We start from the raw sequence: 13,626 nt of genomic DNA on the forward strand, positions 1-13,626 counted from the left end.
TCAAGAATATATTTGCTGTAAAAATAGTGGTGAATGTTATCATATGCAAAACATTTAGTAATTAGGGTGCTAATTACATTTAGATAAAAGCAATTAAGATTTAGCAGAACAGCAGAAAACCAAGAGTAAAATGAAAACCTTAAAATAAATATTTATTTTTTTTCAGTTGATTCTCTTTAGCCAATGAAAGGATTCCTGCTTCGTGTACCACACAATGTTTCCTATATCGATAAGTTGCTCCGGACATCAGTAGCTCACGACCTAGCAGGAGAAACAGGCCCCTATAGAATTAACTAGAGTAGGTAAAAAATTTCATTGTCATATCAATGTCATAAATAAACTGTTATGGACGAATAAAGACAGGAATGATTAAGCCCTATTTTCCTGTTATAAAATAGTCTCTACAAGGAACAAATCTGTAAATATGAACCTAAACTCTATGGTATACTAAAGTCTCAGGGGTTGAATTCTAATATATAAGCAGCATATGTGAACAAAGATGCCTGAGATACGGATACAGGCATATTCATTAGCAATGAGATATGCATTTATTTATAATTAATGATATTATGTAAAATAACTGTCTTATACTTAGTCAAAGCTATCCACATAACTTTTTTTAAGTTAAAAGCCCTTTGTTTCAGTATGAAATGTATAGGTTTTTAGAGTAAGAGTACATTTGCCCATAGAAACAATTATGTAAAGTGTGCTGAGGCTCCCAGGCTAACTCACAAATCCTATTAAAGCCATAATGAATGTAACTATAACACTAATGGTACCATTTGAAACCTGAGGTCTTGAAGAAAGAGACTGGCAAGGTAGAATAAGGGAAAGAAGAAGGAATGTTTCCTTTCCTTTTTTTTTTTTCTAAAGATTTTACTTTTTTCCTTTTTCTCCCCAAAGCCCCCTGGTACATAGTTGTATATTCCTCATTGTGGGTCCTTCTAGTTGTGGCATGTGGGACACCGCCTCAGCATGGTTTGATGAGCAGTGCCATGTCCGCGCCCAGGATTCGAACTAACGAAACACTGGGCCACCTGCAGCGGAACGCACAAACTTAACCACTTGGCCTCGGGGCCAGCCCCCATGTTTCCTTTCCTTTTTACAACAGAGCTGCCCTTAGACATATTTTAAAGAACCGCATGCTTCTTTGTTATCCTTGCTTATTGTTGCCTCCCTTACCTCCCAGTAATCATTGATATTCAAAGCCATTTACTACAACAGCCTTGATCATGGGATGTGGGAAGTTAATAGGAGAATCTTACACCTATATTCATTAGAATTTGGTTTGTCTGCACATATCAGGAAAAAAAAAAAAGTAGCTTAAACAAGGTAAATGTGACATACATAGTCCAGAGCTAGTCAGTGGTTTCATGGTTATCAGGGACTCAGGCTCCCTATTTTTCTCTTCCAAAATCCAGAACATGTTTTCTGTCCCTAAAGCTACTTTGCAGTCCAAGATAACTGCAAGAGCTAGCCATCATGTTTATATTCCTGGCAGCAGAAGGAGAAAGCAGGGAAGTGCAAAAAGGGTACTCTCCAAGATGAGTCATTTTCCTTTAAGGAGTTCTCTGCTTACATCTTATTGGCTAAAACCTAGTCACATGGCACATGTGACTGCAAAAGTTGCTGGAAAATGTAGTGTATTAGCCACATCCTTTACCACCCCAAATGAAATTGGAGATCTGTTGCTGAGGATGAAGGTGAGAATGGATATCTGTAGGCAATTAGTAATTTCTGCCACATTCCCCAAATGTCCAGAACTCCAGATTACTTAACTCCTTTCCTGCTCACTCAATAAAGCTATTTCACTTCTATTTAAAAAAACAAAAGGGGCTGGCCTGGTGGCGCAGTGGTTAATTTCGCATGTTCCTGCTTTGGCAGCTTGGGGTTCGCTTGTTTGGATCCTGGGTGTAGACCTACACACTGCTTGGCAAGCCATGCTGTGGCAGGCATCCCACATATAAAGTAGAGGAAGATGGGCACGGATGTTAGCTCAGGGCCAGTCTTCCTCAGCAGAAAAGAGGAGGATTGGCGGTAAATGTTGGCTCAAGGCTAATCTCCTCAAAAAAAACAAAAACAAAAACAAAAACAAAACCTAACTGGCAGGAATTATCCTTCTAGAGCAGTGGTTCTCAACTTCAGCTGCATCAACTTCAGAAGCACTTGGCGTGCCTTTAAAAAATCCTGATGCCCAGGCCAATTAAATGAGTGGCACAGGCCACAGTATTTTTAAAAATTATCTGTAGGTGATTTCAGTGTGTAGGCCAGTTTGAGAACCACTGTCCTAAGAAATTTAAAAAGAAGGCACATAACCCAAATGATGCCAAATTTTGTCACCTTCTCTGCTGTGTAATCAGGTGATGTAAAAAACTGCAAGCCATGAGTAGAGAATAAATTTGGGAGTGCTGACACTTCCCATACAGGCCAATTGTTTGCCTTTGAGGTCAGTTTTTCTCTACTATAATCCTCCTTTTTTTTTTTTTTTAACAGCATCTTCTCTTTAACATTGAAACCATATGATTCTCTGAAAATCCTAACTTTTCTGTACAGTGGATCCAAGGGCCATATAGATGGATGCAGTGTTGGTCATCCTGATGCCTTTACCTCTCACATACCCCTACGTCCTTTTAAACGCTCTATAGTGCTTCAAATAGTTCTCAAATCTGTCCACACCTTTATCTCATCCAAAATCCACACAGCAACCAAAGGAATGTTTAAAACATACACACAAACCTGACAATTACTCTACATAGATCTCTCAGTGACTTCCTATTGATCCAAGACTCTCTGTCTTGCAAGATCCCCTCCTGCCTACTTCCCAGCCTTATCTTAGGCCACTCATCCCTATTGTACCATGGCCTCCTTTCATGCCTCCAATGCCCCCTAGTGCTTTCCTTTCAATTAATCTCTGTTTGCCACACCTACTGAATCCCCAAACTCAGTCAAACCAACACCTTCATTTGCTAACTCCTGTTGAAGAGGCATTTACTCTCCCAGACTGGGTCAGGATCCATGCTTGACTTCATGGCTCTGACCACAACAGTAAGTAATTCTTTAAAAGCCCCCTCACCCTCAATTATTTTTCATGAGAGCAGGGAACATATTCTTCATCATTTTGTTTTCAGAATCTTGAACAGCTCCTATCACAGAGTATTATTTGATAATATAAAGATAAATATTTAATGAATGAATACGTGAAGAAACGAATAGTATAGAATACTCAGATTAGAAAGGTAGATTGGAGACAAACTGAAAGGATCATAAGCAGCTGCTTATAACTTAGGCATAAAGGACCCTAGTAAATGTCTTCCTTCTTTTTCAATATATGTCTGTGTCTCTGCAGGTTGTGATTTGATCCCAGTACAATATCTTCGCTGGGGTGACCCTGAGCCCATTGCAGCTGTGGTGTTTGCCTGCCTTGGCCTGCTGGCCACCCTGTTTGTTACTGCAATCTTCATCATTTACCGGGATACACCAGTGGTCAAGTCCTCCAGCAGGGAACTCTGCTACATTATACTCGCTGGCATCTGCCTGGGCTACTTATGTACCTTCTGCCTCATTGCAAAGCCCAAACAGATTTATTGCTACCTTCAGAGAATTGGCATTGGTCTCTCCCCAGCCATGAGCTACTCAGCCCTTGTCACCAAGACCAATCGTATTGCGAGGATCCTGGCTGGCAGCAAGAAAAAGATCTGCACCAAAAAGCCCAGATTCATGAGTGCCTGTGCCCAGCTAGTGATTGCTTTCATTCTCATATGCATCCAGTTGGGCATCATCGTCGCCCTCTTTATAATGGAACCTCCTGATATAATGCACGACTACCCAAGCATTCGAGAAGTCTACCTGATTTGTAATACCACCAACTTAGGAGTTGTCACTCCTCTCGGATACAATGGATTGCTAATTTTGAGCTGTACCTTCTATGCTTTCAAGACCAGAAATGTTCCAGCTAACTTCAACGAGGCCAAGTATATCGCCTTCACTATGTACACCACCTGCATTATATGGCTGGCCTTTGTGCCAATCTACTTTGGCAGCAACTACAAAATCATCACCATGTGTTTCTCAGTCAGCCTCAGTGCCACAGTGGCACTGGGCTGCATGTTTGTGCCAAAGGTGTACATCATTCTGGCCAAACCAGAGAGAAATGTGCGCAGCGCCTTCACCACGTCTACTGTGGTGCGCATGCACGTGGGGGATGGCAAGTCATCCTCAGCAGCCAGCAGATCCAGCAGCCTAGTCAACCTGTGGAAAAGGAGAGGCTCCTCTGGGGAAACCCTAAGGTAAAAGTTCTGGGGGTGTTGTGGGGCACTGGCCCCTATTTCAGAAGCAGTGGCAATTGCTTCCTGGGTCTTTTAAATGGGAAATACCTGAGTGAATGAAACTATGGGAGGCAGGGTGCTGGGAAAGGAGCTTTGGACATTCTCATTGAATGGTTTTTGTGGGGCTAATTAGATGTAGGCCCAGTTACTTAGGCCTGGGCCAGAAACATAGAAGTTGAGATAAAGAAAAAAGCAAATAGTTACAGCAAAAGGGACATGAAGTCAGAGGGCAGAGAGAGTATGGTTAAGTCATTGAGCCAAGGCAAGGACCTCCAGGTCCTGAGGGACAGAGATACATTATGGACTAAATTCTAGTTCACCAGAACAGAGTAGAGAAGATTATTGTTAACAAAGAAGATCATGCTGAGAGTAGAGAACCAAGAGCCTTACACATCTGACTGCACTTGCATGAGCCTGAACCTTTTTCCAGCCCAGAGAGTCCCTGACTGCCCATCCCACTGAGGCACGAGAATGGAGCATTTATATTTGAGTTCTTAATAGGCTTGAGTTCTTGAACTCTGGGAAATGTCCAAGTAGCTGAAAGGGGAAAACTAACAGGTGGCTTTGCATATAACCTTCCTAAACAACCAGCTAGCATCCCACTTTCTCTGTTGCCCATCGTCCCATCCCAGCCCCCTAAGTTCAGTATCATAGGTAGTTGTTTCCAATTACCATGTGGAAAGAATCTGAGGCCAACAGCCAATGATTTATCCCCATGTGGGGAACTTCCTTATATGATTAATGCCCCCTAAGGCACTTCAAAAGGCAATGAGATCATCTTACAGTGGCTTGGGAACACATTTGGAGGGACTAAAAAGACTGCATAGATTTTTATTCGGAATAAAGACCTCCTCTATTTAAGAAGTCATATCAAAAGAGCTAGTCAGGACATCTGCTCACTCTACAGAGATTTGACAATTTTCCTAAAATCTAGATAAATAAATGGAAGATAAATATCTTTCAAATACAGATAAATAGCTAAATACTGTTGCTTCAACAATTCTCTTATATTATCATTTAGCCTGCATGAAAATCCAATTTTTCTACCAGCCCTCCTTCAAAGGCTGACTTATGGTGATGGTAAAGATACTGTGTCTGCTGAGGACTGGAAAGGACTCTCATGATACTTGGAGATTTTCCCACATGGCCCAATTCATTTGCATTATTGACTTGTAACCTTGCTTCTTTCACTTCTTTTCTAATTCCTGTATGCCTCTCATCTCTTTCCACACACATTATGTAAGGTATTCAACTACATTGCAGACTTCAAGGGGAAGAGCCGTGTCTTCTACTTCTTCAATAAGTCCTGACGATGTCATCATGGTCTATACACAGAAGGCCTTCCATATACCTAACCTGCTGGCCTATATTCCATCTGCCTTCCTGACTCCTCTCTAAAACATTCTTTTTCTGAAACTTCCACAAGATCAGCCTTTTATTTGTCTAAGAAAACTTAGTTTTTTCAAACTTTTACTTTATCAGCCTTTCTTTAAACTCTTTCTTCAAATAAAATCTTCCAGGACATCCAGACAGATAAAACAAACAGATTGCTGGAGGGATGGAATTGTGAGTCTGTGCCTAGGCACCCCAAACCTCACTAGAGTAGTGTGTTTCTCTCTGAGAGAGACAGCCTAGAGCGACGGTGAAGAGCACTGGCTTTGTAGCCAAGTTCTCCTGAGTCTGAACACTGGCACCACCATTTCTTCCCTCTTCACCTGCCAAACTGAGATCATATCATCTTCATCATAGGATTGTAAAGAGGGAAATACTATGTGTAAAGGCCAGGCACACAGTAGATACTGTATTTGTTACCACCCAAACGGGGTCCTCTGCTCACTGCAAGACATGCCAATAGTCAAGAGGCAAGGTGGGAGGAGAGAAAGGGACTTTATTACAGCTTGCTAGCAAGAGGGAAGATGGCCAACTCATGTCTGAAAGAACCATCTTACAGAACAAAGACTACAGGCCAGTTATATGCAGAGTGGTCTCCAGGTGGGGGAGATGGTTAGTCTCTGGGTGGGGCAGACCTCTGGTCCCAGGTCCTGACAGTCCTTTGTTTTCAATGCCCTATACCCTGATCTTTCAGGTGTCATTGATGATGGCTATCAGCATGGACTCTCAGCCCAGGGTGGTCATGACATTCCTAGAGAACTCAAAAGAACGAAGTTATCCTGTTAAAGCAGCTGGGAGGGGCCACAAAATCTACAGAGCATGTCTGGGCTAGTTAATCAGAGGTTATTTAAAGTTACAATATGGTTTCTTTTCTATAGTATGGCTTCCCTTATGTCAACCATGTGTTGAGCTGGTATCATATGGAAGGTGGCAGAGTACAGAGCTAGGCAGCACTGGGACTGAGTACTGGCAGCATCACTTATCAGCTGTGTAACCATCAGCAAATCACTTAATCCTCTCTATGCCTCGATTTCCTCCTCTGATGAATAGAGATAATGAAATACATACTTCATACACTGGTTGTGAGAATAAATGAGTAAATACATATAAAGTATATGCCATACAGTAAGCACTTCTTATTTGTTTGCTATTATTATTAACTAAGTTAACAAGTATCACTCTTCTTCCACACCTGAAAGTCTCTGTGTCAGGTAAGCGACCAGGCTCATCGTAATAATGAAGAGAGCATCATAAAAGGCAGTACAGAACTATAGACACATTGATTATACTGTCTAGGCTTTCCAGGGCATCTCCATCTTTACGTTGTCCAGCTCCTTGCCAGACTGTAGAGCACACCCTTTGTCCCAGTGAAGGCAGAAGAAGCTCCTTGGGAGTGGAGGACTTGTCTTCCTTGCTCATCACTGTGCCTCCAGTGCCTGGAACTACAAGAAGGGTGTTTGGTACATAGGAGATGCTCAGTAATCATTTGTTGGTATGTTTGTTGAATGAATGGATTTGAGAAGGTAGTTATGTGGGGTATTTTTTGCTTGTCTTCATGTGTGCTTACTACTACCCCCTTGTGGTTTTACTAACTTTCATAAGACTAAGCCTACACTGATCTGTATCACAAATACCCCCTGTACTCCTGTGGGCATCAGTTTCTGCTCAAGAATCGGGTCATTAATCCCGTCCATTGATCTCATGTTTTGCTATAATTCTATCATTCCTCCAGTAGCATCAGATTACTATTTTCAACTACTTCATTTCTGCTTTAATAAATAAAGGGACAACATGAACAAAATATACTGATAGTACCAATAGCAAACAGGAATTCTCAGGATTTGGGGCAATATTTTAACCTGTTTTCCCTACAGTGTCATGTGTTTCTTGATGATTGGACTTTGCAGTCAATACATTTGAGTATTTAAATATGAAAGAGGGCAAGGAGGGAAGTTTGGCAATTGTTGGGTTTTCTCTAATGCAGTTGCGGCAAATGTTGGTCTATCCATGTGATTCCAGCTAAGACAGACTATAATCTGATTATATAGAGACTTCTTTTTTGCCATTAAACAGGATATTCAGGCTGGAACTTGCTTTTGATATGGAGAAGAAGAAAGGCCAGAGAAAGCTATAAAACGCTTGCATCACAGACACCCCATACCTGCTCCCCCCTTTTAAGCTGTAATCTTAAGAAATAAATCGATCCAAACTAAAATTCCTTTCCTCTATGCCTCCTATGAGCTCTCAAAAAAAGGATTTCTTCTCTGTGATCCAAAATCAAGATGATCAGAACATTAATATAGTATTTATCGCATTGAAGGATGTAACTAGTTATATATGAATTTATCTCCTCTTTTAGTTTACAGTTTTATAAAGGCCAGTGTGTCTCACATTGCCTGTCACACTGGAGCTTAAATAATGGGGAAATGTGAACTTGAGTGCTTCTAATATTTTCACATTTTATTCTAAATTACCTTCATTAGCTGTGCTTCTCAGGCTTGAATTCTATAATGTGCCAGTGAGCTCATCTATTGGGATCTAATGTGGGCTTGAAGAGGTAACTTAAATCTTTAGATGTAGAGCTTTGGGGAGAGCGGCTGCTCTGCTGGGCCCAGCCTGTTTCTGCTCTCTTCCATCTGGTTTGTGGAGAAGCAGGCTGCTGTAAACCCAGACTGGGTCCGGGCCCTGCTTCTGAAAAGGCCTGTGCAGGTCCCAACCACATCTCACGGCAGACAGCAAGGGCCCCATTTTAAAGAGGACACATTGCATATTCTAGAAGGAAAAACATAAGATCTCCCAAAGTTAAAGTGACTACGTTTCCGAAAGTTAGTACACATTCTTGGAGCAGTGTACACAGAGACAGCAGATACAAATATAGCAGGCTAGCTTAGAGTTCTGGCTTTGGAGCCACAGCTGGATTCAAATCCAGCTGCGTGAATTTCAACAAGGTACTTCAATCTGTTTCCTCAACTGTAAAATGGGAGATGATGATGCCTGTTGTGAGGAGTAAAGGAAGTGATAAATGTTAAATGCTTAATCAGCGTGTAGAAGGCACTCAATAAATAGATAAACAGATAAAACTTTTAGAAATGTGTTCACCTGCAAGTAAGAGAAAGCCTGATTTTCAGAGACTGATAGGATTTGTGTGGGTTTCATTTCCACATGTTACAAGAAATATGCAGGTAGACTGTTCTTGGCATCCTCCAAGGCTCAGTGATGCCAGAGCCAACATCTCTGCTAACCTCCAGGCCTTTTTCTAATGGTTGCATGATGGCTGTCACAGCTCCATGCATTGTGTCCTTTTATTAGGAAAAACAGTAGTCTTCTCAGAGTCCTATAAGAATTGCCTTTATGTCTCATTGGCCCAAACTATCTCATATAGCAATGCCTACCTGCAAGAGAGTATAAGAAAGTGTGCATTTAGCTTTTACATCTTCTATAATGGAAACCGAGAGGGAGAAGGGGGTGTCAAGTGCTTGTCCGATAAGCCAATAAATAGTGTCTACCATGGAAAGTGGCAGTACCTAGTGATATTAGTGGTAGTAGTCATAGTAATAGAATTGGCTAGTGGTCACAAAATATTGAAAGTAGAAGCAATGATCATTCCCATTTTTTGAATGAGGAATTTGAGGTCCAGCATGATTAAAGCACTTGCCCATTGTCTCATGACTAGTAAGTTACGGAGCGCTTTTTAATTCAGCCCGTAGTTTTTTGGCATTAGAGCTCAGCATTTCCCAGAATGTATTCTTTGGAAAGCTAGTCTCACAAATTGCTCCATGAAAAAAAGATTATTTGGTCAAACAAGTTTGAAAAAACTCTGACTATTCTTTTCTTGGAGATAAACACTGAGAGGTCTTACAGTATAGAAACCAATCATTCATTTGTTAGTTCTTTTCAATCTTTGCCCGAGCTTATTGAAGGCAGGACTCCTTTTTTCAAGTAACTCTCTTAACTTTCTGGAGAACTGATACTACAAAGGGGGTTCACTTTGGAAAACATCGTCATAGCCAAAAGAGGAGACATGTTTCTGGGGACCTGAAGAGTAGTTCACATCTTCAGTGAGAAGGAGCCAGAAACACCGCTTTCTACCTCTACTCATAGAGAAAGAATCACTTTTGTTCTATGAGCACCTGAGGGAAGAACAGAGCTAATTCTAACGGGTCTAGCAGTTTTCTGGGAAGTTAAATAGGCTCACCCTAGGGCACGAAAAAGGAAAGTGCCCAGAGTCAGTCATTCAATTCGCTGAAATAGCAAAGGGAGATTTTTACTTTAAAGGAAGTGAGTCACTATAGATGTTTTTATATAGAAACATACTATTTATGCCATCAATGTATAGAGGTCCCTGTGATTAACATTTTGGTTCTAGACACTAATTTTCCAGCACGCCGTGTGCAGCATCAAATCATTGTCAAGCGGATAATGCCATGCTTCCGTTTAAGGCCTTCACTTGAGCTGCAAATTGACAAATGAACACAAAACCAGTTCTGACCTAAATAAAGCATTGAATTTGATGAGTTTAAAGTTCTGGCTCCACAAGATTCAGGCTTTCCAGGGTCACGGGGCTGAAGTTCTAAGATGAAGGGGGCCTTCCATGGGCTAAAATGATGACAGAGGCCTACAGCTCTAAATTATGAATTTTCTCAGAAGGTACAACCCTGCCTGGGTATTCTAGCTAGGTGGCAGAACATTAGTTTTGCCTCCACCTTAATTTTAGAAACTGTCATTTGCTGCTTTTGTTTTAATTAACTAATTAACTTTGCTTTAATTAACATTGTCGTGAGGGCCCACTTAGGCTGTCTGCTAAAGCGACTACTAGGCCTTCACATCCATTGCCCAAATTACAATTTGCCTGGAAAATTGGTTCTCTTGTATGAATTCCAATATACTTCAACTATTATCAGAGCTTTGATGATTTCCAATTGCTCAGGTTTCATTAAGGGGTTATTAGTCTGGATAAACTAATGTTCGTGCTATTTCTCCCTCTTTAGAATCCTTTGCCTCTTCCTTCCATCTCTCTAGATCCTTTTTATCTTCCAAGGCCCGGGTTCCTCAATGAACTCCGTCTCACACTTTCTCTCATCTGGACTCTTAGGACATTTAGCACATGTTCCTCACAGCTTCTTCTTTTATTATTTGTTCATAAACATTTACTGAGAACGGAGCATTGCCGGTCACTGTGCTAAACCCTGGGGATATGGGGGTTGCTTTGTGTATATACACAATATTTTCACAGCTATCTAATGCTGTCTTAGTAGTATTCATATTTTTCTCAGTGCCTAGCACAGTGCCTGACACATAGCAGTGCTCAGTGTTAGACAGATGATGAATCTGGTGGGCAGCATCTCATAGGGCTCACACTGCCATCACTATGACCAAGACCACTCACTTTGTTACTTGATTTCCCAGATTTTACCAGATAATGTTTTGTTCTAAAAACATAAGAACAGAAACTTTTTTTCTAAAACAAGACTTTTTTGTAATCAAGCTTCCATTGCTTGAGTACTTGCTCTGTGGCAAACACTGTTACAGATTCTGGGGAGACAGAAATAAACAGAACACAGTTTTTGAGGAGCTTTCAGTCTCCCAAGACAATTAGAAACAGATAAGTCCAATTAAGTGATAGCGTGCCATGATAGGAGTCTAGAAGGGACCAGAGGGGCCCAAACGTAGAAGCAGTACGTTCTACATGTTGGGAATTAGAAAAATTTTCCAAAGGAACCAGTTCAAACAAGAGAAACTATTTAAACACTTTAATCCCTGCTAAGATGTTTTCAGGGCTTATCCAGTGGCTAGGATAGGACAGAGCCAGACTTTCTTTACCTGGCAGGAATGGCCCCTGGTGGTATGACTCCTTTTCCCCTGGCCAGCCTTGCATCTAGTCACCCCTGCTTGACTTTCCATACTCACCCACTCACAAGCTTCTTGCTTTCAGGCCTCTATCAAGGCAGCTACTTTGGTATAAAATACACCTGCTCCACCCACTCTCAACTCTCACGTGGCCAACTTATACTCATCTTCAGAATCACTTCTACTGGAAAGCCTGTCCTGCCTCTGGGACTGTGTGAGGTCCCCCTCTTTATGATCCAAATGAGCCATATACTTCTCCCAATAGAGTATTTATCATCCTGTGTTATAATTACCTGTTTAATTGTAAGACTCCCTTATACACACACACACACACGCTCACACACTATACCATGAACGTATTAAGTACAGGGACCATGTCTTATTCATTTTCTGTGCCATTGGCACCCAGCACAGTTCCAGGCACATAGTCAGCACTCGAAAATGTTTGTTAAGTAAACAAATTGATAGATGGATGGATAACAATGTTTGAGCTACATTGGCATTTGCCAGTGAACAAAGAAGGGCTGAAGATAGTGAATAATTATATTTATTGAGCACTCACTATGGGCCAGCCATTGCTCTAACCCTCTGACATATATTAACTCTTTTAATCCTCAAAACAATCTTCATCTTACAGATGAGGAAACTGTGGTAAGCAGAGGCTAAATTGCTTGCTCAAGCCCATAGAGAGTAAGCAGAAGAGGGAGGATTAGAATGAAGACAGGCTGGCTTGAGAGCCCATGGAGGTAACCGCTGAACGATGTTCCCCATTCCAGCTGTTAATACATCATAGCATGAACTGAGAAAAACTGGGCTTGATCGGGTGTGGAGTGTGCCCCCCACCCCCAAAGGACTTTCCCTGGATCTGTATTGCACAGCACTTTCCTGACAGGGTCAAACCTTCAGCTGAGCCTGATCTGATTTGCTTTCTGGCTGCAAGAATAAAGTACACAGAAGCCTCTGAGATAAAATTTGACTGTTCAGGGCTCCCTGAAATCTTTTCTATTTAGTGTTGATTTTTAAATATCTATATAGATTTTGTTTGTGAGAAAAAAAATGACAGACTCATTTTTATTATTTATATTTATTATAGTTATTAATACTATCACTTTATTATAACTAGCAATCATGAGAATTTAAACTACTTTTCTGTATACTTCTTCTTCTTCTTCTTCTTCTTCTTTTTTTTTTTTTTTGGTATGCCTAATCTCATATAAAATCTCATGAAATAGGCAAGGAATCCTGATGTTTCCCGCCTTGGTCCAGTCCAGTTAATTCCAACCAGTATCTTCACAGTAACCACTATATACTGGGTACATTGCTGAGTTCTAGGAGTATAAAGATAAATAGGGCACAAACTCTGCCCTTAGGAGCAGCTCACAGAGTGCTGGGGAAGACCAGCTCATACACATTTCGTTACTGTGCATGAAATAATAAAGGAGAGAATGCACAAGGCAGTCAGAAGTCACTAAAGAGGGCACCCTGTCCAATCTGGAGGTTTCAGGAAGGCTTCCTGGAAGGGCAACACCTAGGTTGAATCCAAAAGGATGGAAGATTAAGCAAGCCAGGTGAAAACCATGGGATATACTGTTCTGGGGAACAACGTGAACAGAGGTATGTCCTAACATGGCATGTGCAGAGAATTACAGCATGTAAAATGTGTGTTGGCAGGTGACAGGAAATGGGCTGACGAGGCTGATAGGCAGGAGGCTTACCCGGAGGGCCTGTCAGCTGACCACCTTCCAGCTCTCCTGTCTTCCTTTCCAGAGCCTCTTCTTTCTGTTTAACTCTCACTTTAGACATGCAATTTCTTCATACTGGTGGCCACCTCCCAACACCAACTTGATGCCTCTCCACCCATCACCAACCCAAGCTTATGTGTTCTCACTCTTTCTCTCTGCTAGAGAACCATTTGTGCTTTTACAATAATGGTCATTAGTGACTTGTTTCATCCTTTATGCTGTGAACACTTACCAAGCAACTACTTTGTTACAGAGACTGTGCTAAGTACTTTTATATATATTATCTCATTGGATCGTCACATAATATTTTATAACAGACA

General features: G+C 41.3%; 1 protein-coding gene across 6 annotated transcripts in view; it reads left to right on the forward strand.

Moving 5' to 3' along the window:
* Positions 1 to 13,626, forward strand: part of GRM5 (glutamate metabotropic receptor 5) — a 474,085-nt gene that overhangs the window by 408,334 nt on the left and 52,125 nt on the right. For all 6 annotated transcript variants that reach the window (XM_023645596.2, XM_070273228.1, XM_023645593.2 and 3 more), the window contains one exon: positions 3,347 to 4,286. In XM_023645596.2, the coding sequence (XP_023501364.1) occupies positions 3,347 to 4,286 (940 nt within the window). The remainder of the gene's footprint in view (positions 1 to 3,346; positions 4,287 to 13,626) is intronic.

Source organism: Equus caballus, chromosome 7 (genome assembly GCF_041296265.1).
Source record: "Equus caballus isolate H_3958 breed thoroughbred chromosome 7, TB-T2T, whole genome shotgun sequence".
NCBI classification, from domain to species: domain Eukaryota; kingdom Metazoa; phylum Chordata; class Mammalia; order Perissodactyla; family Equidae; genus Equus; species Equus caballus.